This window comes from Corvus kubaryi, unplaced genomic scaffold (genome assembly GCF_017639235.1).
Source record: "Corvus kubaryi isolate FWS band 111438036 unplaced genomic scaffold, C.kubaryi_AGA036_p1.0 37387, whole genome shotgun sequence".
Lineage (NCBI taxonomy): Eukaryota > Metazoa > Chordata > Aves > Passeriformes > Corvidae > Corvus > Corvus kubaryi.
Window position 1 is genome coordinate 13,639,792 of NW_024581129.1, and position 25,874 is coordinate 13,665,665.

Here is a 25,874-nt window from a genome sequence, read left to right on the forward strand (position 1 = left end):
CCCTTTGTCCTCCTCTATGGTCCCCAACCCTCTATCCTCCATAGTCCCAACCCAGTGTCCTCCCCCATGGAGGAGGACAAACCCCCTTCTTGCCTCCATGGTCCTGGACCCCCCAACTCTCCTCCATGCTCTTCAGATCCCTGCCTTCCTCCATGATCCCCAACCCCCTGCCCTCTGCTGTGATCCCCAAGCCCAGGTTCTCCTCTGTGGTCCCTGACCCCTGCCTTCTGTCATGGTCCCCAGACAGCATCTTCTGATGCAGGTGGGAGCAGGGATTTGTTTCATCAGAGAGGATCACACTGCCCTGAGGTACAATGCAAAGGAGTTGGGGTTTGCTTTTCCTATTGGGCCTATGGCACAGGGAGACAGGTTGGAAAAGCAGCCAAATGACTCAGGCATGGCTGTCAGGTCCTGTGCACAGGACACAGGCCAAAGCTGGGGTGAAGGGAGTTCCTGTTCTGCTCCCTGCAGCTGCACCCCTTCAGCCACCCCAGTCCTGGCGCTCTCTCCCACACCAGGAGGAGGAACAAAACAAGCATCTCCAGGGAGTGTGTTTGGAAAATACCAGGTTTTATTAGACAGGCTGATGTTCAAGCTGACAGTTTTATCCCAATGCACATGATCGCGGGCATCTACAGGGCCTGTGTCCCAGCTCCCTCCCTCCCACGAAGCTCTTGGGCAAGATGTCCACCCCCTAAATGCTGGGGGGAGGGGGGTTGGGGTTTCTCAGCAGAATGAAAATGTCTCCTTGCTCCCCATTTCTCCACTTGCAGAATCCCAGAGGTCTCCTAGGAAAGCTCAGTGAGAGCTGGGCTGGGAACTGCAATCCTCTTGGGACCAACAGCCACTTGGATCCATGGAAGAGGAGGCATCTGTGGCAGCATCTCCCTGAGCCAGCACAGAGCTGGGTCAGTGTGTGTCACAGGGAGCAGAGAACAGACCTCCAGTGCCATGACTTTGGAAGGAGAGCCCAAACGAACCATATCAGGGGGAAAAGGGTTTTGGCTATCATGGGGGACCCCTATCCAGGACACAGGCACCAGGGCTTTGCACAGGGCGTGCAGGTGCTGCAGGGCAGAGGAAGGGAGGAGAGGAGACGATGAGGGCTGGAAAATAAAGCAAGATAAAAAGGAAACCAGAGAAAGGATGGGGAGAATGATGGGAGTGGCCTGAGAGCAGAGTAACAGTGCCTTCAAGGTCAGTACTCCTTATGGGACAGGGGGCCTTTCCCTGGGTACCCCATGGGCTTTAGGGGGACAAAGGAACAAGGAAAGAGATGGTGCAATACAGTGCTTGCAAATAGAAATGTTTAAAGGCCTTTGCTTTCTGTGACAGTGACAACATCAGCCAGTTTCTGTTGGTGATTGTATTCCATTAGCTCTTAAAAAATTATGCAGACCAGCCTGACAGAGGAGAGCAAATGAGAGATGGAGAGGAAAACTGATGAGCAACAGGATCATGGACAAGAAAGAAGGCACAACAGCAGAGGGGCACAGCACTGGGGCAGGTTTGGGACCTCACAGTACTCAGAAGCACATCCCTTCTTCCCAGACTGCTCTGGCTGCTGCTCTCTCTGACACTGCTTGCCTTCCCTTGCACCTCTGCTCCCTCTGCACTGCAGGTAAAATCCCTCTTTCTGAACCACGCCCTGCCCCGTGCTTGGACGTAGATTTGGGCCTCAGCATCATTAGTTCAAATGTCAAGTCCTACCTTGAAGCAGAGGCCAGGAGCATTCAAGTCCCTGCAGCAGCGTCCCCCCAGACTCACCTGGACTCAAGGGGACGTCTTCTTTGCAGCGCCTGGGGGACATGGAGCTCTCCCAGGCCTCCTGCCATAGCTCACATCCTGTTGCACATGTGGAGACAGGGGGCACTGCCCTTCACACCCTCCCCATCACAACACAGCCTTCCATTCCCAGCTTTCTCTTTCCCTCTTTCATTCCTTTTGCCTTTTTCTTGCCTCAGCCGCACCTCCATGTCCTCTTGCTTCTGTTAAAGGTAAGTCCCTTTTCTCCAGGGGTTTCCTGGAGAGCAACACTTGCTGTGGGTGTTTGGCAGGAGGAAGGACTTTCAGCAGGTCCTTGGTGGGCTTGAAGGTGCCGGTTTCCATCCAGGACAACATCTATCTCCTGGTTGGTTTGGGCTCAGCTTGGCAGACAGCCATGCTGTCCATGAGGGCCAGGTTTCAAGGTCAGCTGTCCATGAGGAATTTCACCCTGCTTGGCTGCTTCCAAAGCAATACTCCTTCAGGACTGAGCACCGATGCTCAGAGATGAGCCAAAAAATGGCTAAAAAGGGAGGAGTTTGGAAAGCAAGCCCCAGAAACCTTCCTGGACTGTCCTGCGGAGGACAGATCAGCAGGTGGGCAAAAGGGATATGACCTTTTTTACTTCACAGCTAATGACCCCCCTTCCTGCCTCCTTCCACAGAGCACAAAAACACGGAGGGCTGACTGAGAAAAGAGCAACATGGACTTGAACAAAGGCAAACTGCCAAACCCTCACCCCTGGAGCCCTGCTGGTCCACAGACAAGACTTGCCAGCATGGGTTTTGAGGTTAATGACACACGTAGGCACGAAGTGCTTTCTTCTGTGCTGGTCCGGGGAAGGAAACCCTGCTCACATCTCCTTGTGGGACCATCTGATTTGGGGTGCTGGCCCTCCTCCTCCAGCACAGCTCAGCCAGTTCTGGCTGCTCCTTTCCATCCCATTTCTTCCTCTGCCATGGACTCGCAAATCCCATCACGGCTGCTTGTCTGGAGCTACAAATGCCCCTGCAAACGCTCCTTCTTAAGTCAAACACCCACATGAAGGCTGCAGAAGATCAAACGAGCTGTTAAGTGAAAGCAGAACTCACCAGGTGACCTAGAAGTCTTGGAAAGAAAAACAAGATCAATATTTGCTGAGATTTGTAGCAGGTTTGCGCCTGAAAACAACAGCTGGGACATGGTCTCTCTTTCCTTGACCAGTGCTCCTGGTGATGCCTGGGTTAGTGTGTCACTGCTCTCCCCTGTGCTCCCACGCCGTGCCCTCGTTCTTGCTCCCTCATGGCTTCGGGGATGCAGAGGTTTAAATCCCTCTTCATGCACTCTCGGCACCAGTGGAAAAGCAGCTGCAGTCCTGCCCATGCATTGCTCATACTTACAGCTTAAACATTGCCTTCTACTCGAAAGAACAAAGATAAAATGTCAGGAATTCACAGTTTTTATTCTCTTTCTTATGCCCACCCATCTTCCCCTGCCATCGATGTCAACGACTCAAAGTCCTCATCGTACGGTAGCCTTTGCCAGTGCGGCACTCAAAGGGTTAACAAACCACGGCTTCTTGGACAGATAAGACATAAGCTCATTCACCAGTAGGAACACGTGGACAGTTGGGTTGTGGATCACCTTAGGGTTTCCTGTAGCGATTCTTTGGGGTTTCGCCACAGCCAGTGACGTCACAGGAGAGGACATTGGGCTTCTTCCCCAAGCCGATGCTTCCCAAGAGATCGGGAAGCTCACGGGTGATGGCCTTCTCAATCTTCTCTAGGAAACACCCTCCCATGTAGGAACACTGCTGAGACAGCAGCTTAAAACTGGTGATGGGGTTGATGCCAAAGAAGTCCTTGTAAGCCTCGCGGTTGGGAAGGTCAAATTTGCTGACATTGGTCTTTGCCAGAATGGACTTAAAGATAAAGAACCTGTCAGGATCTTCCACAATGTCCCTGAACACCAGTTCTCCATCACTAAAGAAGGTCATTTTGTCCTTGTAGGTCTGTAGATAGCGATCGACCAGCAGGGCGTGGATGCGCACCCGGATGGCGTGCTGGCGGATGAAGGCGATCTTGTTTTCCATCCTGTTCTCAATCACCTGGTTGAGATCTTCCAGGAGCGATATCTCTTCTTTGAGGAACAGGTCTCTGTGGGTTTCTGGATGGTAGTCATGGGGCCAGAAGGAGCTAACATACACCCTGGGTGGCTCCGTGACGTTAATGAGAGGAGCCAGGCTCCAGAACAAGGCGCCGTAGACTCTCATCAGCTCCTGGGTAGCCAGGCTGTCGGCTTTGTTCAGGATGATTCGGATCTGCGACTCGCGGCCCTTCAGCTGGCGAAACAGCATCTCCAGCTCCAAGCCCACGTCCAGCTTCGTGGGGTCAAAGACAACAAAGATGAGATCGGCTCTGTCAATGAACCACTGGCACACGTCATTGAATGGGTAACCTGGAGGAGAGGAAACAGGGAAATCCAATGCAGGATGAGTCCCTTCATCAAGGGATTGATAAACCATGAGCCTGCTGTGCCTCAACCCCCATTTGGGTTGTATGGGGTGTGAAGCACAGCAGACTTCCCCTGTAGCCTAGAACCTTTTTCTCACATGCTAGAAACACTTTGGAGCTTCTTGGCATGAAAAGCCATCCCTTGGTGTCTGGGCCTGTGACTGCCTGTCTCTCCCACCCTTATCTCCAGACCTTCCTCCTTCCTGATGCTGGCCACAAGTTCCTGCTGTTCCTGTGAGCAGATATCGAATCGCAGGATCAGAGAATTATTATGGTTGGAAAAGTCCTCTAAGATCATTGAGTCCAACCATTCCCCTGGCACTGCCACAGCCACCAGTAAACCATGTCCTCAAGTGCCACATCCACACATCTTTTAAATCCCCTCAAGGGATGGTGACTCCACCACTGTCCTGGGCAGCCTGTGTTGTGTCAGGACTCTTCTCCGTTGTGCTTCAGCCACCTCTGTCACCTCAGATCATCATGGCATTTTTTCTGGGGTCCCTTAGAAGAACCCAGTGAACCCCTACCTCTTTCTTGCTGCTTGCGGTTTTCGATGATGCCCGGCGTGTCCACGAAGGTGACTCGCTCCAGCAGTTTGTGGGGGACCTCAATGCCTATCAGCTTCTCCAAGAAGTTCTGCCCAAACTTCTCCAGGGGCGAGAAGGAGCGGGCGCTGTCAGCAGCCATCACAATGCCCTCGATGGTCTTCAGCTTGGGGCCGTGCATGATGACAGTGAACTCAGAGGTGGTGGGTTCTGCCCCTGCACAGCAACGAGAGGAGCAGCAGAGGTGTGAAATCTGTGCCAGGCTATGGACACAATGGGGCTGGCCTGAGACTGGGAGCATTGGGAGTATTGCACACTTCTCAAGAGATGCAGGGGCAAGGCAAGCAGCATGAAATTCCTGCCCAGACTTCTTGGGAAGATGTCAGTGGGGTTGTTTTCTGTGGGGACTGGTTTCTCTGGAAGTGGCCTGACTGCACAAGGTGCCATGAAGAACCATCTCCCGGGAGCCCTCATTACCACAGCGCTGATCTGGCCATGGACATTTGCCCTTAGCTGTGAGATGACATCCGTGGGAGCAGGGAGGAAGGAGGGGAAATGGCTTTTCTCCTGGGAGGGTGAATTAGCTGGCTGCATGTGAGGAGGGATGGGGAGAAGAAAAAGGTGAGTTGCCCTTTTGACATGACTGCTGCTCAGGGGGTCGGGGTTGGGAGCTGTGAGCCCTGTGCTGCAGGATGAGGATGTTGTGGGAGAGACGTTCTCCTCCACCCTTGGAGGGGAGGACAGGCTGTGATGGGGAACCTCTCCCTCCACATGGCACTGCAGCCAGGTGGCACGGAGAAGATCCCAACCTCCCTGCTGTAACGAAGGATCAAAGACACATGGCCGGGAATTGCTGACTGCACGGATGTGGAAATGCAGGTGCTGGCACCCCCTTGGCAAAGCAGCGAGTGTGGTACCTGTGTAGAGCTGGTAGGGAGTGTTGTCCAGCCCCAGGAGGTAGTTTATCATGGAGGATTTGCCAACGCTCCACGGTCCCAGGAATAGCACCATAGGCTTGGAAGTGATCTCCCCATCTGCGGAGAGGGGAAATAACAAGAGGAAGTGAAGGAACAATAGCCGTCGCCGCCGTGCGATTAACTGCCGGCTGTAACGAGCATCCCATCTGAGCGGCGCGGTGATGCTGCCGGGGAAACAGCCGCCCTTCGGGGGCCACCAGCCATTCGCCAGCCAAGACACCGCCCCGCCGGCTGCGGGAGCAGACGGCCCCGTGCTCTGCGGCAGAGCCCACCTCGCTGCCTGACCTTCTCCGAGATTTAGCTCTTCTTAGACTACGGAGGACTGGAAGGTCTTTTAAGCCTTGTCTCGGTTCGTTTCTGGTTTAGCCCGGGTGAGTTTGGGGCTGACTGCGGGGTGGGGGTGTTCTTTGAAGGCAGCCGCCGCAAAGCACGGGACATGCCATGGAGGAGGCCATGCCGCAGCCAGGCCGACACCTCGTGCAGAGGGAGCTGCTGTGGATTCGGGAGCAGCGCTGTGGCACAGGGCTTGGTAAGCGCGGTGCAAGCCGTGTGCCAGCTGCCTGCAAGCCTTTCCACCGTGCCCTCACAGCGACCTACCCCCGGGCGTGCCGCCCAACCCACCGGCCGAGCAGGAGGTCGCTGCCTGGGTGTGAGCTGGGTGTGAGGCTCCAGCTGGGTGTGGGGAGGGCAAACAGCCCCGCTTTGGGTTTGGGGAAAGGCAAGAGGGGAGTGAACTATAGTCCCCATTCTGCATTCTTCAAGTCTCACAGTTTTCTCCATGAGGATGGTGACCTGTCCCCGTGCCATGCCATCAGTCCAGGAGCAGAGAGGCCCCTGGACACACGCAGCCAGTGCCCCCAGGAGCAATCCCTGCTCAAACAGGACTCATGCAATCAGCCTGTGCCCACACTGCTCGACCCCCCAGCCCCCAGGACACCACGTAGGCAACTGGTGGAGCCAAAGGAGCCCAGGGCCTATGCCAGCCCTCAAGCTGTGCCCAGGACACACAGGAGCCTGTGAGTGCAAAACAGAACAAGAATGGAAGCAAAACTGGGTGAGTTCCCGTTGGTGATAACCAACCCCATCCTATACTCAGGGTGGGAGAGGGTCATTGTTGCCAGCAGGAGTTCAGCTAGGGGATGGATGACACCAGAGGAGCTGGGAGCTGCTGTCTCAGCTGGAGTGGAGCCTTCCCCCATGGCCCAAGGCAAGGAGATGCCCTGGGCAAGCTGTGCTGCCCTCGGCACCTTCTCTTCATCCCGATGCCTAAGGCAGAATTATTTTCCATGAGGTAGCTGAGAGCCCCTGGCGCTCTGTGGCTGCCACCCACGCAGGAGCCAGCAGCTTTCCAGCAAGGCAGCAATCCATCTCAAAGGTGGGGGAAGCCACAAAGCCCCCATGGTGCTGAGCTCCTGCCCCGAGGGTGCTGGAGGGCACTGCACGGCAGCTTCACACTGAACCCATCTGGCCATGGGAGCAGGGGCTGGGGAGAACATTCCAGCCTCTTCCTGCTGTATCTGCCCATCACAGGCTCACCACATCACCTCTGGGGAAGGGAATGGGCTGGGGACATCTCTCCGTGAGGCATTGCTGCATCCATGCAGCTCAGCCCTCCTTTTCAAAGCAGGGCAGCACCTCTGAAGCAGAGGATGGATGGCTCTTCCCGTACCCCACTCCCTGCCTGGCAGCTGCAGGAATCCAGCCTTGTCTTCTCACATGGGACCAAAACAAGTGTTGAAACCTTGGACTCTCATTATTAATCATTCCTCTGCTGCTCTGTCGCCGCTGCTCTGCTCTCTTGCCAGCTTTAATTAGGTTACGGATGGCTGTTATTATTACTATTTTCCCTGTGATGTTGTGCCAGAGGTTTGGGGTGGGTCCCTGTGTGCTCTTTCATAAGACATCCCTGGCCAGGTGTGACCGTGTGAATGTGGGCACCTGTGAGCTCTGGCTCTGCTGCACATCCCCCTCTCTGCTCCACGGAGCCAAGGTGGGCAGCGACGTGGGCAGCCCCCCTGCCTGGTCACCCACAGCCCCTCGAGCCCCTCTCTACACGCCCTGGGCTATGTGGGCAGTGCCAGGCACTTGCAACTCTGCAGGAAGTGCGGCAGCTGCAAGGATGTGAGGCCGTGTATGGATTCTCCTGCTGCTGCCCAGAGGCTGGGAGAGGGGAAGCATCTCCCACCCGGGAGGGTGCTGGCCTGGCATCTGTCCCTGCTGTGTCCCCGTGCCACGTCTGTCAGCAGCAGTTTGGGTCAGCTTGATGGTCCGAACAGCGGAAAAAAGCCGGAGCTCGCTGGCGGCCGGGCGGGGATGGCGGCAGCTCCATCACAGCGGCTCTCTCCAGCCACCCTGTGGCTGCTCGCTCCCAGCTCAAGCTCAGCCTCAAGCTCATCCCTCCGCAGAGCCTGGGTCTGCTTGGGCTGCTCAGCTCTGGGCATAGGAGCAGTTTGGATGTCCAAGCAGTTTTCTTTCCTTGAGCAGTGGCTTTCTGTGAGGTTTTTCCACGTGGCAATGCCAGACTGCCCTTGGAAGCACTGCTGCTCTGGGGTGGAGAAGTGACAGCTCTGGGGAGAACTTAGAGCCCCTTCCAGTGACTAAAGGAGATCCAAGAGAGCTGGAGAGGGACTTTGGATGAGGGTCTGGAGTGACAGGGCACAGGGGAATTGGCCTCACACTGAGAGAGGGCAGAGTTAGATGGGATTTAGGGAGAGATTCTTCCCGGTGAGGGTGTGAGATCCTGGCACAGGTTGCCCAGAGAAGCTGTGGCTGCCCCTGGATCCCTGGCAGTGTCCAAGGCCAGGCTGGCTGGGCCTTGGAGCAACCTGGGATAATGGAAGTTGTCCCTGCCCATGGCAGGGGGTAGAACAAGATGGGCTTTAAGGTCCTTTCTAACCCAAATCATTCCATGATTCTATGATTAATCCTGGGCAAGGTCTTGTCCCCCCTTGTCCTCGAGCCCAGCAGACGTGCCTTGTGTGGCCTCTGCCCCAAGTGCAAGGCTGTCCCGAGGATGCTGAACAAAGCAGAGGACCTAGCAAAACCTCCCTCCTCTCCTGGTTTCAACTGAGCCATGAGCACCAAGGTCTTCTCTGTCCTCAAGCCACTCAGGAGGGCTGAAACACCTGGGGAGACTCCCAGCATTACCCACACTTCAGTCCCACCCCTGTGCCACAAACACCACCGGCCATGTGCCCATGGCACGGATCGAGCACCCTCAGAGGGCTGGCTCCCTCGCTCCCAAAGCTTCCAAATCCATGAGTATCCTCATGACACGTGTGCCCACAGACAGAGGGACGAGCCCATGTGGCTGCAGACGGCCTGTGCTTCCCTCAGGTGCCCTGCTGTGCCTGCGCCCACCCTGGTAGCACGTGTGCAAGCGCCTGAACCCGAGATGAGATAAGACAGCTATCGGAATATGCTATAAATACCCACAGCCCTCTCCACTGCTGGCATGCTGGCACGGCAGGGAGCCAAAGGCTCTCCAGGCACTGGCAGGGCTCTGCTGTGGCTGTGTCCAAAGGAGCCTGGTTTGGCAGGGTCTGGCAGTGTGGCCATGGGGCAGGACGGGAGGGACAGAAGATGGGATTTCCCTGCAGGAACATTGTTCCTGTGGCTGAGCACTGGGCCCAGGGGAAGGGCTGGGTGTTGGATGGCATTTCTTGGAATGTCTCCCATCTCCTGATCCTCTGGGGGGACCTGGCAGCACACCCTGAGCAGGATAGGCAGGGAGAGGAGCCAGCTCAGGCTTCTGAGGGGGCTGAGGCTGCTGGGCAGGGGCCAGTCCATGTCACTGGGACAGCTGCTGTGGGATCAAGGGTGGACATTCAGGAGAGTTTCTGCATGTAGGAGAGTGAAGGGTGGGAAGAGGTTCCCTCTATAGGATGAGCTATCAGCTGGGCTCCTCCAGTTCATGCCGTGGGTGAGAGATAAACCTACAGGTCCAACATATACAATCATGGAATTGTTTAGGTTGGAAAAGCCTTCTAAGATCACCAGTTCTAAATGCTCCCCCAGCACTGCCAAGGCCGCTACCCATGTGGCACCCATGTGCCCAAGTGCCATATCCACACGGCTTTTAAATCCCCCCAGGGTTGGGGACTCCACCACTGCCCTGGGCAGCCAGTGCCTGACAGGCCTTTCTCGGAAGAAAGTTTCCCGATATCCAATCCAAGCTTCCTTTCCTTTCCAGGTGAAACTTGAGGCCACTTCTTCTTGTCCTGTCCCTTGTTCCCTGGGAGCAGGGCCCAACTCGTACCTGGCTCCACTCTCCTGTCAGGGAGTTGAGAGTGAGAAGGTCCCCTCTGAGCCTCCTTTTCACCAGACTGAGCCCCCCCACCTCCCTCAGCTGCTCTCATAGGACTACCAGAAATGCCTTGGAACCCTGGCCAGAGGAATATGCTGCCTCTCAGTCTTAAAGCAAGAGGGAAAAGTGTCAGAGCCTGGGTGAGGTGAGGATTGGAGGGAAGGACGGGCTGTCGGGACACACAGAGTCAAGCTGGGGACATTGTCCCGGTGGGGATGGCAGGTACCGGCTCTGCTCGGTGCCTGGGAAGTGCGGCTGTGTTGGGAAAGCTGGAGGGCAGCGCAGTGCGCAGGCAGTGCCAGCAGCGTGCAGGGAGCAGGCGGCGATACCAACCTGTGGCCGAGGAGCCCAGGGTGCGTCCGGGGTAAGCTGTTAGCGAGGGACATGGGGAGAGAGAAAAGGAACCGTGAGTCCAAGGAGGGATGCGACAGCCCGGGTGTGGTCCAGGACAAGGAGGGAACTGATGGCCGCATTCCCAGCAGGATACAAGGAGTTACAGCCTGGGAGCAACCTGCAGCTCCCAGGACAAGCACTGAACCCCTGTCTGCCCTGCAGGGTGGGGATGTGGTTCGGGGTGCCCTGCATCCCAGCCTCTGCTCTTCGGGATTGTTGCCTTCCCTGGCATCACCCACCGAGCACACAGAGCCCAACAAGCCAGGGTTAGACAGCCACCAACCCAGTGTCCTGACAACTCCAGTGGTAGGGTCACCTGGACCCAGCCCCTGGGGCGGGTGATGGCATCTGGGAGGTCATTCCCTACACAGGGACACTTGCTAATTAGCATATATCAGTAATTAGGGTCACCAGCATGCACCACAACCTGGTGTGACCTCACAGCAAGCTTCCCACAGCTGGACTAGGAGAATCCCTCACCCTCAGCTAGGGATAGTCCCTCCAAGCACAGAGTTGGACCCAGCCAGAGCATGTCTGCATCCATGTGGGATGGCAGAGCAGAGAGGCAGGAGGGTGGCAGGCAGGGAGAAGGAAATGGCATCTGCCAGGCTTAAGCAGAGGGTGTGTGGGAACTTTCTGAGATGCACCCTGACAAGTCAGAATTGATGGTGACAGCCACAGCTCCCGCAGGACTCCATGGGAGTTTTCACATGTTGTGGGGAGCAGAGGAACTCCTTGGATTACACTGCAGTGCACGGAGCTGATGGGAAGGGAGACAAAATGGAAGGCTGCCACGTAATGGAGGGGCCAGGGTGCTTGCCACGGCACCCCTCTATATTGGCTTACACCTCCAAAGGTCACACATATTCCATGACAGGCCTGCCCCAAAGCTCTCCCAGCTGTCCTGCTCCTCCCAGCCAGCTGAGCTGGCAGCTCTGTGCCCTCCAGCCTCCCCCCACCACAGAGAGGGGGCACAGCGGGGAGTTGGGAGCACCTCCCAGCCTGCAGGGACACCACTGATGAAATGAACCCGATCAGGACAGGGCACTGTGCAGGGCAAGTGTTCAGAAGGCTCCCTGAGCTCCACTGTGTCCTCACCTGCCCTGCAAGGTCAAGAGTTCCCTGGGCCAACCCTGTAACTAATGTGCAGGTTTCTCTGATTACACTGCTAATGAGGGACTGGGAAAAGCTGGATCTGTGGGTATGAAAGGTAAACTGCTGAGCTGTAGGTTTCCAGATGGGGTTGTGTGTTGGGATGTAGCATGAGCACACGTGGCAGCTGCTGCCCAACGGGGCCCTGGATATGGCTGGGCTGTCAGAGATCCTTCAAGAAGTTTGGTGTCCATAGAAATATCTTGGAGTGGAGCATGGCCAGGATGTCTCACAGCTGAGACAAGGACTGGAGGCAGTACAGCATCCCTGTGCCCTTCCCTGGGGGCCAGCAGGGGACTGTGGGTTGCCAGCTCCAGGGTCACAGCACCGTGAGGGTGCCCTGTAAGACACAGCAGGGTATGCTGGGACCTGACCTGGGGACTGTCAACCTGAGGGGTGGCTGTTCCTCACAGTGAGGTGGAACAGACTACGGAATGTTGAGCTGAGGCCAGGAGGAACACCAGGACCTGCTGTCCGAGGTGAGTCCTGCTCAGGGCCTGGGTTTGAGAAAGGCTGGGAAAACAGGAGGGTTAATGGTTGTTTCTTCAGGAGCTGAGAGGGAGGAAGCCAGCAGGAGCCTGGGAAACACCTAAACACTTGTTTCCTCCCAAAAAGGGGCAGGGAGGTGGCTCCTTGGGCATGGGATGGATTAAGGGTAGGGTAGGATGTCCTGAGGGCTGGAAACTGAGGCTGGGGGCTGCATCCTCTGGCTGTGAACAGCAAAGTGGGAGTTAGAGCCTACCAGCTTCTCCTGTAACCCCAAACATCCACCTAAACTGTGTCCCAAGTTGAGCTGACAGCAAACATCACCAACACAGACCAGAGCAGCCCGGAGAGAAAGTTGGGGTGTTGCCAGGGGACAGGCTAGCAGCCATGGGGTGACAGTCAGGACATGTTGTGATGCTCAGTTACCCTCCCACAGGGTGACTTCCCTGTACTCCCCACTGGCTCTACACTGGAGATGGCCTGGCTGGGTAGGGAGATGTCCAAGCCTGGTTACAGAATGTCTGACCCAGACTTAGGAGTCGCAGTGGGGATGCCTAGAACGCAGGAGTTCTGCTCTACAGGGATGTGCCCCAGTAGGTTGCCCAGCTGAATGTGGGGCCTGTGTGCTGGTGGAGCAAGGCCAGCTGTAAAAGAAAGATCTGGGGGGAGGGTGTATCCTGGTCCTGCCTCACCAGGAGGGAGGGCATGGCTCCAGGAGGTGTGGGCCTGGACACCTGGGGAGGCAGGCAGAGCTGCAGAACAAGGAGGACAACTTCAGGACCTTGGCAGGAGGCTGACATGGGCATGAGGTCCTGGGACACTGGCAGGAGGAACTCCAGCATCCCCTGGATGCTCAGGAGACATCTGGCCCTGGCTCCTGTGCTTGAATAGGTGCTCAGAGGAGAATTATCCCAGTGAACAGGAAACTCGGACTTGGGTTTGAGCCATCTGTGCTTAGAAAATGAGGCTGCTTGTGTTTCCTGGGTCACAAGAACTTCTGTAGCTTGTGAGCATCTTGGGACAGGGCTGTACTTTCCTCTTCTGGAGGGACACGTGTGTGGCCTGGCTCAGCCCACACCGTGCTGGGGGCCACGGGGACCTGCTCACCCCATCCAACGTGTCTGAGATTGCCAACGGCTGGGAACTCCAGCTCTCAGGATGAGTGAAGGCTGTGGAGCTTGAGGAATACCCTGCCCACATGGCTGTGTCCTGTACCCAGCAGGAAGGATGCCAGTTCCAGCCACCCCCAGGAAGCTCATCCCCAGCCTTGAGAGGTTCTGAGCTTCCTTGCCAAGCCTGTTTCGTTGGACCGTGATCTCTGCTTGGCAGGGGTACAGGGCATTGATGTTGAGCAGGTGGGAGACCCGAGGCAGGCAGGGCTCAATGCTCAGCCCACACAGATGGCCCTGACAGCAGATGGGCTGAGGCAGAGGCAGGAATTCCTGCTGCTGGGTTCACTAGGGCATGGCCTCTAAGCCCAGTGTGTTAATGGACTCCTTGCAAAGCTGCAAAGGAAGACACACTATCCGAGGCTTTCCGTGATCTGCTCTCTGCGCTGTTATCTGCATCCCAAGGACCTGCTGGTGCTGGAGACCCCAATGCCCGTGGCATTACCTGTGATCTCATGCTGCCTCAGCTCGTTGTATCTGTAGGAGTGTTCCAGGGGCTTGATGGAGGAGTGGTAGATCTTCCTCAGCCGCTGCAATACTCCTGGGGGACAAAGCATGTGGGCAGGTGAGAGGCAAACCCCAGGTGAGCCCCTCCCTGCAGGAGGGACATTCCCTGCAGGACCCGAGGGTGGCCCAGCCATGGATCAAGGGACTTGGCTTACAGCTGAAATCTTGGCCAAACTTATCCCAGTCACACATTTTGCCTAGAGAAGCTGTGGTTGCCCCATCCCTGGAAGTGTCAAAGGCCAGGTTTGGACAGGGCTTGGAGCAACCTGATCTACTGAAGGTGTCCTGCTCATGGCAGAGGGGTGGAACGAGATGGTCTTCACCATCTCTCCCAGCCCAAGCTGTTCTAGGACTTTGATGCCTCTCCCCTGCTAATGTTTCCCACTGGGCACTGTCCCCATCTCCTCCCAGCAGCTGATGGAAGGAGCATCTGTTCTAAGTGCTGTTTAGCACTCAACACCCACGATCCCAAAAAGCCCTCCACCATGGTGCCACGGCCCCCTGGCATGGCCCCTGAGTTGCTTGCTAGAAAAAAGGAGGAGCTTTTTCCACAGTATCTCTTACCACTGCCTTTCCAGCCCAAACTGCCAACAGGGCCAGCACAAGCAAACCTTAGAGTAGCAAAATCCAATATATAATTGGAATAAAAATCCCAACCCTTTATTACAAGTTGCTCCAGGTTTCTTTGAGCAGGGATTCACCATCTGCATCTTCCAGCCTCTATACCCTCCTAATTCTTGTAAGCCCTTGGGCACGTCTTTAAAATACCTAAAATATGTTAACCCAAGAGCAGCTAAAGGGCTGTTACTGAAGATCTGGCATTACTAGATCTGCAAGAAGCAAGGTTAAAATCAAAGCAGAAGAGAAGGAAAATCCTGTCCATGGTCTTAGTGCAGGGCATGCGTGGCCCACTCACCTGAGACATCATCGGCAGGTTTCTCCTCGTTCAGCTTGAGGGTGCTCTCCAAGTGGGACCGGTCACGCTTGGTCGGCTCGCTGGCATCTTCAACCTCTTCTGGAGGAGAAGGCAAGGAGACCTGTTAGTGCTGGAGGGGGAACCCACACAGGAGCGCACACAAGCGACTGCCAAGGAGAGGGCATGGGGAGCACACACACCCTGAGCCTGCGGACATGCCATGCCCGCAGCAGCCGCTGTCACCCTTGGCATGCCACGTGCTTTCCCTTTTGCACAGGCTCCTGGAGGCTGCTGGGGCTGTGGCTGCTGGGGGAAGCGTCATGGGCAACTGCTTGGCTCCAAGGAGGGGCTGGCTGTTGGTGGGGAATGCAAAGGATGTGCCTGGAAGGGGCTCCCGGGGTTGGGATGTAGCACGAGCACATGTGGCAGCTGCTGCCCAACGGGGCCCTGGTGCTTCCCCCGGCAGCTGCGGCTCCACGGGGCTTGGCCTCGAGTGCAGGCTTTGTGCTGCCGCCTCTCTGTCTGCCCACTCCCCCAAAAAACTACACGGTGAGCTGGAGATGTGGGTGCCGAGGCTGGGGCTGGCTCCAGCTCTTGGGGGACAGGCCAGCCTGGCCCATCCTGGCTGCCCTGCCTTTGCCAGTGGGCCTGTTCCCTCCCAGTTCTCCCACCTCTGCCTCCGTATCCCCCTGGAGCCCTCTGCACAGCGCCCTGTCCCTCATGGCTCCATAGCAGGCGTGGAGAGCATGAGGCAGCTGCCTCCAGTGGGGAAGGCACCCCGGTGTCCCCAAAACAGGGAGACAGAGGTGTCGTCGCCATGGAGCTGCTGGCACACCAGGAGCCTCCAAGAGCTTTTTGATATGGCGAGCTGGGTCGGACTTTAGCAGGGGTTTGGGGACAGGTCGGGACACCAGGATAAAGCAGGGCACCACTAAGCCCCGAGACTGTGTTGAGCACCTACTGAGTGTTGGGCTGAGGAAGACCTTTTGACTTGCCAAGTGAAGACACAGAGGCCAAACTGGGATTGCCTTTTGGGAAAAATGGGAGGCTTTTTGAGCTGGGACGTTACAGATGAAAACAACAAAAATACTAATCTGGGTCCGAAGGTTGCTGCCCAACCTGTGGGCCAAAGTCCACAAATGTTTCTAGGAAATCATGGTGGGGGGTATCCCTTTCCCCTAGTTAGCTTTTCACTGATTGAACGGGGCTGGTGCCTCAGCAGCTCATTGGCCTGGATTGGTTCTTCCTTCAAGAAGCCTTCCCTACAAGCCAAGAACTGGTGGAGAGGAGCCCCACCATCCTGGGAGCCCTACCATCCTGGGAGCATCCTGCCCCTGCACAAGCCGAGGGCCCGGAGGACTCTGTGGGTGGTGGATAAAGAGTCTTTAGGAGATCTGCAAGTGCTGAAAGGGGCCTGGAGGTTAAAAGTTTTATCCACGTCTACGTCCCTGAGGAGAAACCATGGACTTGGAGTGAGGGAGGAGTCATTTTTGGCACCACTGCGATGAGCGCCCGCATGGGCATCCTGCTGCGGCCTCGCTGCCCACGGCCGAGTGCAGTTAGGGATGGGTGGGGAAGCACAAGCGTTAGGAGAGGGCCATGCACTAGGTGAGGCTTAATGTGCCAAGCTCAGCTCCGCCAGGTTGACTCTCGCCGCTACAGCACACCCACAAGAAAAGACTCCAACCTATCTGGCTGTGCCAGGGCTCAGTGGCAGCTGAGGGGGTGCTGGGGACCTCTGTTCCTGCCAGTGGGGTCTTGTCTGCAGGGGGGTCTGCTACTTTTAGGTGGTTTTCTGCCACTGCTGGGGGGTCTTCCACTGCTGTTGGTGGGTCTTCTGTTGTTGTTGGGCCTTCTTTTGCTGGTGGGTCTTCCACCACTGGCGGGTTTTCCACTGCTGGTGGTGGGTCTTCTGCTGCATCCCCACAGCGTGGGTGATGGCAGCTGGCAGGACCATCCCTGGCTTCTCCTGTGCCAGCAGCTGCTGGCTTATTCTGGATCTTTTTGTTGGAAGTGCCGGCTGCTTCCTTGTCACTCTCTTCAGCTTCATTCTCTGGCCTGTCACCATCTTCATCAGACTCTTTCTCCTCCTTAGATTCTCCTTCCTCAGACTCCCCATGTTCACCTTCCTCAGACTCTCCCTGCTCATCATCTTCTTCCTCTGAGCTCTGCTCGTCCCTTTCCCCCTCTCTCTCGGGAGCAGATGCTGCACTTGGTTCCTCTGTTTGCTCTTCCCCAGGCTGCTCTTCCTCCTCAGAGCCTCCTTTCTCTGTGCTGGGCTCCTCATCCTCCTGGGCATGGATGTCATCTTGTGTGCCAGGCCCATGGTTCCCTCCATGATGAGCTGCCATGAAATCCTCCCCTGAGCTCTGTTCTTCCTGGCCCTGGTCCTCGCTGGTCTCCTCTGTCCAGCTGTCCCCTGGCCCCAGGCCCCCGCTCAGGCCACCCGCCGGCTCTTTCTCCCCCTCTCCACATCCCTCCTCAGTGACGCCGGGCAAGGAGGCGTTGGCAGTGCCACTGTCTTGCTCCTCCTCAGGGCTGCCATCGGCTGCCTTCTCCTCCAGCCGGGGCTCCGTGGCTGGCAGGGGGCTCTCAGCAGCACCATCACCATGGCCCGTGCTGGGGGCGTGCGGCTCTAAACGATGAGAACAGCTCGGTCAGTCCCACCCGCGCTGGCACGTGGCCACCAGGGCACCTGCCAGGGCCCTGAGGGATGAGTTGTGGCTGGTACCAAGAGGGTTAAACTCTACCCTGAGCCTTCTCCAGCTCCAGCTCAATTTTCTGTCCCTGTTGCAAGAAGTTGGGTGCAAAGATGTGTTTGTGGGGGGCAAAGCGGAGCTGGCAGGGGCTCTATGGCTCTGCTGGCCCTGGCTGCCTGGCACTGGGGCTGCTGCCCACCCCAAAGCACTGCAGGAAGGTGTCAAAGCTGCCCTAAAAACGGGGAAAGGAGTAAAAATAGCAGATTTTGAGGGGCTGTGGGCACTTGGCAGGTTAAAAGGGTCCTTCCCCAGCCCTGACTCAAGAGAGCATCACACCAGCCAAGGTGGGCGGTGAAGTGAGGGGGAAGAGAAGGAAGGGGCTTCCTGGCATGAGGGGCTGCCCAGCATGGAGTCCTGCCTTCCACAGGCAGGGCCTAACCCTGGCCACGGGGCTCGGGAGCTATTTATTTTGAGTGTCCCTTCACTAGGAAGGCATGTGCCATGCCGTGCGGCTGCTGGGGACACAATGAGTGTGTTCTGTGGCCCAGGAGAATCCATCCGTATTTTCCATAGGCTCCAACTGCAATTTAACATCAGTCAGCGGGTGCCAAAAATAAAAGATCACGGCTATACTGTCTCCGTTACAAACAGTTGCTGCTAGCCTAAATAATCCCCCCAAACGTCTCATGCCAGGGGAACGTTTCAGAGGAAAATAATTCCTTTGTACTCCAGCTGGCAGGCAGATGCCAAGCAGGAAAAAGGCCACCTCGACCCAGGCTGCAGGAGGAGAGTGGGCATGGCCAGCCCTCTGCTCCGGCTCTGGCACCGTGTCCGTGCAGGAGGCACAGGGCTGTGTCCAGCAGGACCTTGGCAAAGCTGGAGCTCGCTGGGCTTGGCCACAGGGACTGTGGTGACCGAGCAGAGGAGGAGCTGGGCTGGGGTCAGCATGGTGCCAGCCCCAGACCCCTCAGCCCAGTTTGCCGTGTCTGGGGATACTGGGTGTGTGGTTGTATCTCCGTGGCACCGGGGCTGGTGGGGCTGTGAGCCGGGATCAAGTTGCGTTGGGAGGCTTGTGCCATGGCAGCAGCGGGCACTGGGAAGGACAGGCTGCCCCCCAGCCTGCCCTCATTCCCAGTGGCTCTCGATTCCCTGGCACAGCAGAGCTGCAGCCGCTGCCACGGCCCCTCACCCTGCCCAAACCGGATGCACAGGTCACCCTTGCTCTGACCTCCCCGTCCTCTGCTGGCACACAGCTCACAGGTGCCTCCAGGCTCCCAGTTCAGCTCCCAGATGGAGGGAGGGAGTGGTGGACAACTCCCACCCCCCTCCCTTCCACCCCTGTCCTTCAGGTCACCTTCCTGTGAGACCCCTTGGACCCTGCAGGAGCTGCTTGAATGGGAATATCTACATTTGACCTGCAAAGCCCTGAGTGGCTGGGGGCAACATGCCCCTGCCCGACTGTGGTGGCCTGGGAACCAGCCTGAGTCAATGGAGGATCCCCTCAGGTGATGGGAACAGGGATATTCTCAGTTGGGCCCCAAAACAGCTGGTGACCTTGAGGGCTGGGAGAGGAGTGAGGGTCAAAGCAGAGGAGGAGGGCAGGACCAGGCAGAGGAGACTCTGAGAGTCCTAAGGGCTTTGTCTGGGGTCTGTGTGTTCCCTCTGACCCAGAGGGGCCATCACCCACCATGGCCAGGCACAACAGCAAAGCCGGTGCCCACCATGAGCCATCCTTCATGGAAAAAGGGAAATATCCCCCAGGTGCTCAGATGGGGATGTCCCTGCTGGCGTGGTGGTCACGGGCTTTATTTCCTGTGATCTTCAAGGTCTTACACAAAGTCCCTGTCCCCTCTCCACCTCCTTCTCCCTGTTTCCCCTACATGGTCTCCCGATCCATGGTGAATTGTGCTGACCTGCACATGGCCAGCTGATGAGTGCAAAATGGGCCGAAGGTTATGGGCTTAACACCCTCCGGAGGCTAAAAATACGGCACGGCAACTGTACGGGGGATCGGGAGGAGCAGCCCCGCTGAAGCCCCCGCCCCCTCAGCCGCTGGCCCCAGCCCCTCACCCCGCTGCCAGCCAAGGGTGACGTCCGCACCTGGGGGCCCCCGTGGGCTCCGAGAGGGGACAGCCACGGTGTAAAGTGACACCGGGGCTCCCCGTGTTCACACCTTGCATTGTGCCAAGCAGATGGGTGGCATCGGAGAGGAGACCTCGCCCTTTTCCCCTCAGGGACTTGACCTCCCTGCCGTGTCCATGGCTTGCACTGCCCCTGCCACCCCTGTCTCATGCTGGGACTTTTATGAGCTGTCAGGGGACACCTTCCCAGGTGGTGACAGCAGGGATGGAGACCCCACGGCCCAGTTAGTTCTGGGTGCCAAAGGATGCCGTGGCTGGTTTGCCTGTGCGGGAAGGAGAGGCATGGCTGAACATCACGGTGTCCCCTCCATCCCTGCACAGGAATGTACAGAACAGCAACGACCTGATGGCAAAACGGGTCCTCCAGGAGGACAGTGAGAAGGGACAGATGGGCACAGGTGGTCCTGAAGGGACACTCTCCCCCTCCAGCAGAAATCGGAGCCCTGAGCGTGGGGCCGGCGATGGCAGGGCTGCGGGGATGGCTTTTCACACGCCCCCTTCCCCTGCCCAGATCCCAATCCCTGCTTCCCTGGGGGTATTATCCACTGGCTCCTGCAAGTCCTGTGCTCCCCGTGTCCTCCCAGGGGGGGTCTTGGCAGGACTTTTTATCCCAAATATCCAACCCTGCCTTTATTCCGGCCTTTAAAACCTCATTTAAAACGTCGTGGAAAATGACTGGACACAAAGAAGCTGTCAGGGAATTCATGAGATTTTCCAGCTGGACCCAGTGCAGACCCTTCCTTTCCTGTGAGACCCCATTTCATGGTGATATCCCTGCCCTCCAGGCTCTGTGGGGCCCCCGTGGCCTCTGCTCAGGGCCATCCTCCCAGTGCTCCTCCAGCTCGTGGCCCTGCCAGCCCAGGACTCAGAGCAGGTGGGAGCCCGGCTCCAGCTCCCGTTTGGGGTCAGCTGGGCCAATGCCTTCAGAGCAAAGCATCCCACAAGGGTTCAAGCAGCCTGGAGGACACAACCACAAGGATGGGGCTGAGGATGGGGTTGGCTCTCCAGACCCTAGTGCACCCCAAAACCCAGGATGCCCAGACACATCATCACATCCCAGAGGCTTTGTGATCCCAAAACACCAGCATAAAGCAAATACATTCCTGGTTTTCAATGCAGAGGGAGGCCTAGGAAACAGTTTTGTCAAGCTAACTTGACCTCATCTGTACAGAAAATTTTAGGTTTAGTTTAAAAAGTTATGAAGTTATTTGATTTCTGTAAATGGTTGGATAGAATCATATTATATTTTTATTAATACGTAGTAAAGAAACCTCATCGGGATCTACCAAAGGGATTAAAACCAGGCTTGGAGCTTTCTAAATAGAGATGAAAATAGGGAGTCACTGCTGCAGGGTGTTTCTTCCACTGTCTCCCCACGCTTAAGGTCTGTAAGGAACCCTGAATCCTGACTTGCAGAAGACACGAAGATGAGGAAGGTGGGAGATGAAGCACCTGCTGCTTCCTGGCTGATGAGATCTGGGTCCATCAGTGAGCAGATAGCCAGGAAACATCAGGTATTTTGGCACAGGCTGGTGTCACACTCTACATCAAGGAACATCCACTTTTGGTGTCCCTTGCAGCTTGGGGGAATGCTGGGGGACCCAAGGGACACGCTGTGGCATGGCTGGGGTTGGAAGAGCCCCTTCTTCCAGAGGAAGGATGTCCAGGAGGTCCCAGTGTTCCTGTCCCCTGGCCTCCAGCCATGGGAGGCTTTGCCAACCCACCCCAGGGATGTCCCCTGAGGGACACCCTCTGTGCACTCAGGGCAAGACTTCCTGGCTCCCCATCCCTCCTTAGGTCATCCCAAGCATTCCTGGTCACCCAGTCACCCCTTGGACTTGCCAGCCTGGATTCTAATGCCTGATGTCCCACAAGATCCTCAAATCCATGGGGATGTCAGGGCAGACACTGCCTGGCCATGCCAAGCGGGGGCACCCAGCCCTGGGGTCTGACCTGGCAGCGCTGCGGACACCAGTACATGGACAGGGCCACACAGCTCCAAGCCCTTTTCCAGAGTGTACCCAGGGCTGTGTGACCCCAAGGGTCAAGCCACATGCCCAGCTGGCATTGGGGCCGTGCTGCCACTGCCAACACCCCATCCTGGCTTGGGGTGCCTGTCCAGGGCCTCTCCTGCCCCTCCTGCAGCCCCCACTGGCACAGGAGCTCACAGCTCCCTCCAGTTGTCACTTACAAGGGAAATGTCCCCGTGGGCTGGAAATAGCTCAGTGGAGTCCTGCACAGCCCCGGGGCTGCTGCTATTCCTGCAGTGCTCAGGGAACAGGCAATTCCAGGAGCAATCTGGTCACCCTGACACAACGGCCAGGCTGGGATTTCACCAGCTCGGCAAGTGGGCCACAGTGGGAACGTGGCAAGAGTGTTGGGCATGGCACAGCCCTCCCAGCCTGGTGCCAGCCCACAGAGACCTGCTGGTACCTCTGTGCCATCAGGGCCATGCACAAGCGAGGTGTCCTGGCCTTCCTGCCCGGCTGGATGTGACCTACAAACCAGGACAAGGATGGCTGATGGAGAGGGTTTCACAGCAGAGCCAACCTGCCCAGCATCTGCCTCACTTTGCTCAGCCAACAGCTTAGGAGTAAGATAGGGCACCCACAGGGACCAGGGTCTCCTCAGGGTGAGGCACCAGGGGTGTGACAGGGATGTATGTGGCACAAGCACCCAAGGCACCTGAGGTACCCCAAGCCCCTTGTCTCACACACACCCAATGGCAGCGGTGCCCATGGCTGTGCTAGTGCTGGAGGGTGGAACAAGTCCAGTGAGGTGTCACTAGGACACAGGGGTCCCCACCTCTGGGGAGGCTGGTTACTGTGGGGGCCATTGGCCTGGGATGGTCAGGGTGGGGTGTCCCCATGGCTCCTGTGCCCAGGGCCCTGAGCCCACACAAGGTATCACAGTCCCACTCCCAAGATGTTCTGACCTGGGAGGTGGAGCCCACCCTAAAGTGACACATTCCAAGGTGACTCATCCTGGGTGATGGGGAACACCCCAAGATGCCATGAGAACATGGTGATGGAGCTCATCCTGAGGTGACACCTTCCAGGATGAGGCAGGATGAGGACTCCCAGGAGATGAGGCTCACACCTGCTGTCACCAGCAGGGGTCTGTGCCAGCCCTGCAGTGCCCCGCAGGAGAACACCACTGTGCCAGGGCTTTCCCCAAGCCCTCTCTCAGCTCAGAGGCAGTGATGGCACAGCCTGGAATTGCCCTCCCACTCAAATCCATGATGGCTGCAGGCCAAGGGATCCCTAGGGCAAAGCTTCTGAGCACAGTGTCTGGACACTGCCCTGCCAGCATCCCTGCGGCCCATTCCTGGTGGCCACAGGGGCCACCCTGCCTGGAAGGGATGGCTGGGCTCTGCTTGAGGTGTGAGTGTGTCCCCCTGGGCAGGAGCAGATGGAGGAGTACTGGGCGAGTGCCATCGGCATGAGCCACTGCCCAGCCCCACAGTGGGTGCTTGTCCCTGCCAGGCTCCTGGCAACCGAAGGGAGCTTTGCCAGCCCCGGCCACGTGTGCAGTGAGCTGATTTGGCGGGGGCTGTCAGAGCGCAGGCGCAGGGCAATTCCCACCCCCGACCTCTGGGAATGGTGGCAGGGTCCTGGCAGCCCCAGGTGCCACTAAACCCTAAGGACCACACCTTGCCATGATGTTCCAATGAAGCCTCTGATTCTCCATTGGACTTTCACTCCCTTCTCTTCCCAAGCAGCCTCACAGCCCCATGGAATCTCCACAGGCACCAACAGGGGTTGAGTGGGAAGACATGTCCCAAAAATGGAAAAAGCACACCCTCCGAGCCACTCCCTGCACCCCAAAGGAGCCGGGTCTGAGAGTTCAGCTTGGAGCCGAAGGAAAAGCAAAACTCATCCTACAAATCCCGTTGGTCCCTGAGGAGCAGAAGCATGGGCAGGAGACATGCCACTGCTTAGAGCTTTCTTGGAAACCTGCAGTACTGGGGTGAAATACGTGACCCCCAATAAACAGGTGGGGACTTGGGGGACCCCTCAGAGCTGGTCCTGGGGCTGCAGGACCCCTGCATGCCTCCTGGCCCCAGAGCCTCCTCTGAGCTGGGGGATCCTGGTGCTGTGCCATGCCAGCCTCAGCCAAGCCAAGACATGGGCTGGTGGTCACCCACCATGGTGACAAGCTTCTGATGTCCCACAAGGCCATCAGCCCCGCTTGGAGTGGCACCAGCCACCAGCCATGCTCGCACAATACTTTTCCGACCCCCTTCCACAGACTAGACCCGCAACCCCACGGAGGTCACCCCACCTCTATCGGGGTGTGTCGCCGGTCCCCAAACCCATTCACTGCCGAGAATGGCCCAAGATGCCCTTAAAAGGCCAAAACTCGGCGGGGCCGGGGGTGCCGGGCGCTGGCAGGCGGCAGCTGCGGGTGCCCGCGCGGGGCCGCGGCGGCGCGGGGCGGGGGGGCGGCGGCCGGGGGGGTTGCCGGGGCACAGTGTCCCCTTACACGGCTGTTTCCATACTTAGCCGCCCCCCTCCCGGCTGCGCGGCCGCCGGAGCCCGGCCAGGCAGAGAACCAGCCCGAATTAACTCAAGGGCAAGCAAGGGTACCAGCGATGCCACCCCGCCGCGCCGCCCCGGGGACACCCGGCCGGGCACCCGGGGAGCGAAGCGGGGATGGGACAGCCCGGGGAAGGGGATCCGGGGTCCTCAGAGATCCCCAGTGCCCTGGAACACCTCCCTGCTCCCCCGAAGTCCTCACGGTCCAAAATCAAGCCACCACGGCAGCCACAGGTGACACTGACCCAAGGCATGTCAGCGGCAGCACGGCCCCTGCGCCCAACCTGACTCTGTGAGAGGGACCCCAATCTGCACCTCCCGCCATCCCCTCCTGTCCACAGCCCCCCAACACGTTTCCCTGCACATTTTGGGGTGACTGCAGCCCTGGAAAAGCTGCTGGGGAGCCCGGACCGCTGTACCCCTGCCACCCTGTCCTGCTCCAGGGCTGGGATCACTGCGCACCCCAGAGCTTCTCCTGCACTCAGTCCCACAGGCACCCACACGTGTATCTGCAACCCTGCAGGGACCCTACAGACACCCACAGCCCCAAAGGCACCCACAGACCGACAGGTACCTGCAGCCCTACAGGTACCCAGAGTCCCAAAGGTGCTCACAGCGCCACAAGCACCCCCAGCCAACAGGCACCCACGGCCCCACACTTCTAGGTGCCCACAGCCCCGTAGGCACCTACTCCCCCACGGACATCCACGGCCCCATGGGCACCTGCAGCCAGCCCTACAGGGATCCCACAGCCCCTTGGGGTCCCCACAGCCCTGTAGGAACCCATAGCCTCACAGGCACCTGCAGCACCGTGGGGACCCCCAGCCCTGTGGGCACCCCCAGCTACATGGGGACCCGCCAGCCCCGTGGAGTTGTCACAGTCCTAAGGGCACCCACGGCCCCATGGGGACCCCATAAGCCTGGGCACCCAGAGCCCCAGAGGCACCACAGTCCCAAGGGCACCCCCAGCCCCGTGGGGACCCCATAGTCCTGCCAGCAGCCACAGCCCCACGGGCACCCCCAGCCCCCGGGAGCCCCAGCCCGGCCGTACCTGCGGTGCCGAGGAGCAGCAGCGAGGCCACGCAGCAGCAGAGCAGGTTGAGGCCCTTCATGGTGGCTGCCAGGAGCTCCCTGCCGCTCGCTGCCTCTATTTATACGGCGTCGGCGCGGGGCAGGGCAGGCAGGGCAGGCAGGGCAGGCAGCTGCCCGCACAGATGCTGCCGCCGCCGCTCTTCCGCTCCCAGGGGCCCTGGGGATGGGGACAGAGGTGGGACACAGCGGCAGCGCTGGGAATGGCTCGTGTCAGGGATGTGAGGGCACAGGACACCTCCTGGCCTGGGGTCCCCGGGCTGGCACTGCTCATGCGGGGTCACAGTCCCCATTCCAGTGATAGGAGAAATGGGTGCCTGTCTCCCTTTATTAGAAAAAATTCCTGTAGGATTCCTCTGTCTCATTTGTGGACGCTGTCTCCACCCCAGAATCCTGCTGGTGTGGGGTAGTGGGGCTCCTTGGGCTGCCTCAGCTCCTGCAGCTCCGTTCAGGCTGGAGCAGGGTTTTGTGGACAGGGAGAGCTGAGCATCACTGCACTGCAGTGTCCTCATCCGTCCCCAAAGGTGGATGTCCCCAAGCATCGTGTCCTGGGCTGATCTGATGTCCCCTCAAGCCACCACAGGTTACCAACTCCAGGCAATGCCATACACCCCATAGGAAACAGGACATATTCCTTCCACCCTGCTGGTGTCCCCACTGTCACTGCACTGGCAGCGTGGCGCAGGGCAGTGTCGTCCCC

At 58.0% G+C, this 25,874-nt stretch overlaps 1 protein-coding gene across 4 annotated transcripts; it reads right to left on the reverse strand.

Annotated features, from left to right (window-relative positions):
* Window positions 1–549: 549 nt before the first annotated feature.
* Window positions 550–25,333, reverse strand: SRL (sarcalumenin). 4 transcript variants are annotated; one of them, XM_042037717.1, is made up of 8 exons: window positions 25,137–25,333; window positions 16,395–17,342; window positions 14,708–14,803; window positions 13,730–13,825; window positions 10,418–10,453; window positions 5,719–5,835; window positions 4,784–5,017; window positions 550–4,200 (listed from the first exon to the last, which is right to left on the reverse strand). In XM_042037717.1, exons 1-8 carry the CDS (start codon window positions 25,195–25,197, stop codon window positions 3,389–3,391), a joined length of 2,400 nt encoding a protein of 799 aa, XP_041893651.1. In that variant the 5' UTR covers window positions 25,198–25,333; the 3' UTR covers window positions 550–3,388. The 4 variants fall into 4 exon arrangements, with proteins under 4 accessions (XP_041893651.1, XP_041893650.1, XP_041893653.1 ...); XM_042037716.1 differs by having other exon boundaries at window positions 14,708–14,806; XM_042037719.1 differs by lacking the exon at window positions 10,418–10,453 and having other exon boundaries at window positions 14,708–14,806; window positions 25,137–25,331.
* Between the last annotated feature and the right edge of the window lie 541 nt (window positions 25,334–25,874).